General features: G+C 40.5%; 1 protein-coding gene across 1 annotated transcript; it reads left to right on the forward strand.

Moving 5' to 3' along the window:
* Positions 1-98: 98 nt before the first annotated feature.
* On the forward strand, positions 99-1,863 carry LOC128436366 (cGMP-inhibited 3',5'-cyclic phosphodiesterase 3A-like; the record flags this gene model as incomplete). The annotated part of the gene is made up of 3 exons (XM_053418133.1): positions 99-147; positions 800-907; positions 1,664-1,863. Coding segments are annotated over exons 1-3 (357 nt in total), but the record flags the coding sequence as incomplete, so codon positions are not given.
* Between the last annotated feature and the right edge of the window lie 137 nt (positions 1,864-2,000).

Raw genomic sequence — 2,000 nt, forward strand, 5'->3', positions numbered from 1 at the left:
AGTAGTGATGACGGTTCTCTCTCATGTCTTAGGTTTCCTATCGGCTGTTTGAGGACACAGGTCTGTTTGAGACCTTCAGGATCCCTATAAAAGAGTTCATGAACTACTTCCACGCTCTGGAGAACGGCTACAGGAGGACATCCCCTGGTGAGTAGAGGATCCACTGGCTTATCAAATGTTCAAGTGAATTATTGATGCCCTGCATTACCCTCACCTGCCACAAGGTGGACGTGTTGCTTCGTCAATGAAATAAAGCAGCACGAACCGGAATAAGCCGATGTAAAGTATCCTGATGGTTAAATGTTGGTGTTTAAAATATTTTTTTATAATTCATGTTGTGACTGAAGGTGTAGTTGACATGTACCATAAACATGTACCATGTAACATGTACCATGTACCATAAACCATATGTTTTTACATCATGCAAAACCTTGTTTCTTATTAAAGACAGCGTAAAACCAAAGTATGAATAATTAATAATAGTCAGTAGTATTGTTTTTAAATGATCTGCACATTTTTTTATAAACAATGACTCATTTCTTTTCCCCATACTGTAGCTGTTATAGCCAGTTTTATACTCTTGACCATTTTGGGAAAGCAACTATATTCATGAAACAATTTTTTTCTTCATGTGTATTTTTACCAGTCTCCTGTACAAAGAATCCTATAGTTAGATTCTGTATACTACTTTCACTCCGAGCTTTTACAACTTCATCAGTGGTGGCATCATATATATTTCATCTCAGTGGTCTTACCGCCCTCTAGTGCTTTAAATGAACATGTATTTTACCCTCCCCAGATCACAACAGGATTCATGCCACTGATGTGCTGCATGCTGTTTGGTACCTCACCACTCAGGCTGTGCCGGGCCTTCCCACCCGGCTAACTGAGAATGGGATCCACACTGGTGAGGATTTTGTCCGCCCTGAGGCTTTTCATGACTAATGATCCAAATTGATCCCTCGTTTACATATTTTTTTCTCCATTCTGTTAGATTCTAGCAAAGCATTTCATTTATTGTAGTTTTGTAGATCATGAATCAGTTTGTTTTGTAATCACGGTTTCCTGCCGTAACAAACGCAACCTCAGTGCACCCCTGTGGACTAGGGGTTAAGATGCCAAACGTGGACCACAAAAGGTCAGATTTAGCCAGGAACCTTTATTTATTATCCCCTTTAGATTTTCCTGTCATGCCTCTCTTGTTTCAATTTCTAAATATAGTCAAAAGATGCCCCAAAAGAAATAAGTATAAAAACAAATCAAAGCTCATGTTTGAAGTTGATTTGTCAATTTGTCAAATGACTGTCGTTTTCTGGTCTTTTTTCGTCCTACATACATTGAGAACCTTGTCAATGTTTCTACTTTATATGTATTTTACAGTGTAAAAGCAAACTGTCCTGCTACACACGCTCTCACATCATAACTGCAGAAATGTTCGGTTCCTGTTGCCATTCAATATTATGGTGACACATTTTACAGACAATAAACTACCGATGAAAAACTTCTGACCAGGTGAAACAAGTGAAAGGGCTGACCGGTCATTCCTGAATAAAATAGACTAGTGGCACCTTTACTCTAGTTTGTAAATAACAAAGTGGCAGCGTCTAAGCAGAGAGCCCCATTCATGACTCAGGATTGGTTTGTGTTGTCTCTCTGTCCTCAGACTCAGACAACGGCATTAGACCTGGGAGCACAGGCTTCCTGGTGTCCAAGATGAACCCTGACCTGGAGGAAGGCTGCGGCTCCTTGTCGGGCCTCATCCCCGGCCTGGAGCTCATGGCCCTGTATGTAGCTGCTGCCATGCACGACTACGACCATCCTGGGAGAACCAATGCTTTTCTAGTTGCTACCAGTGCACCACAGGTAAATAAACATAAAACAGTGCAGTCTGACTGATGAACTGAATGAAAAATCCATTAAATTTTATGTCAAGTTTAATTAACCGGCTGCAACTTCAGTCAACCGACAATAAATCTGTCTCTCACGTGAATAAAGTGAAC

This window comes from Pleuronectes platessa, unplaced genomic scaffold, assembly GCF_947347685.1.
Source record: "Pleuronectes platessa unplaced genomic scaffold, fPlePla1.1 scaffold_422, whole genome shotgun sequence".
NCBI lineage: Eukaryota > Metazoa > Chordata > Actinopteri > Pleuronectiformes > Pleuronectidae > Pleuronectes > Pleuronectes platessa.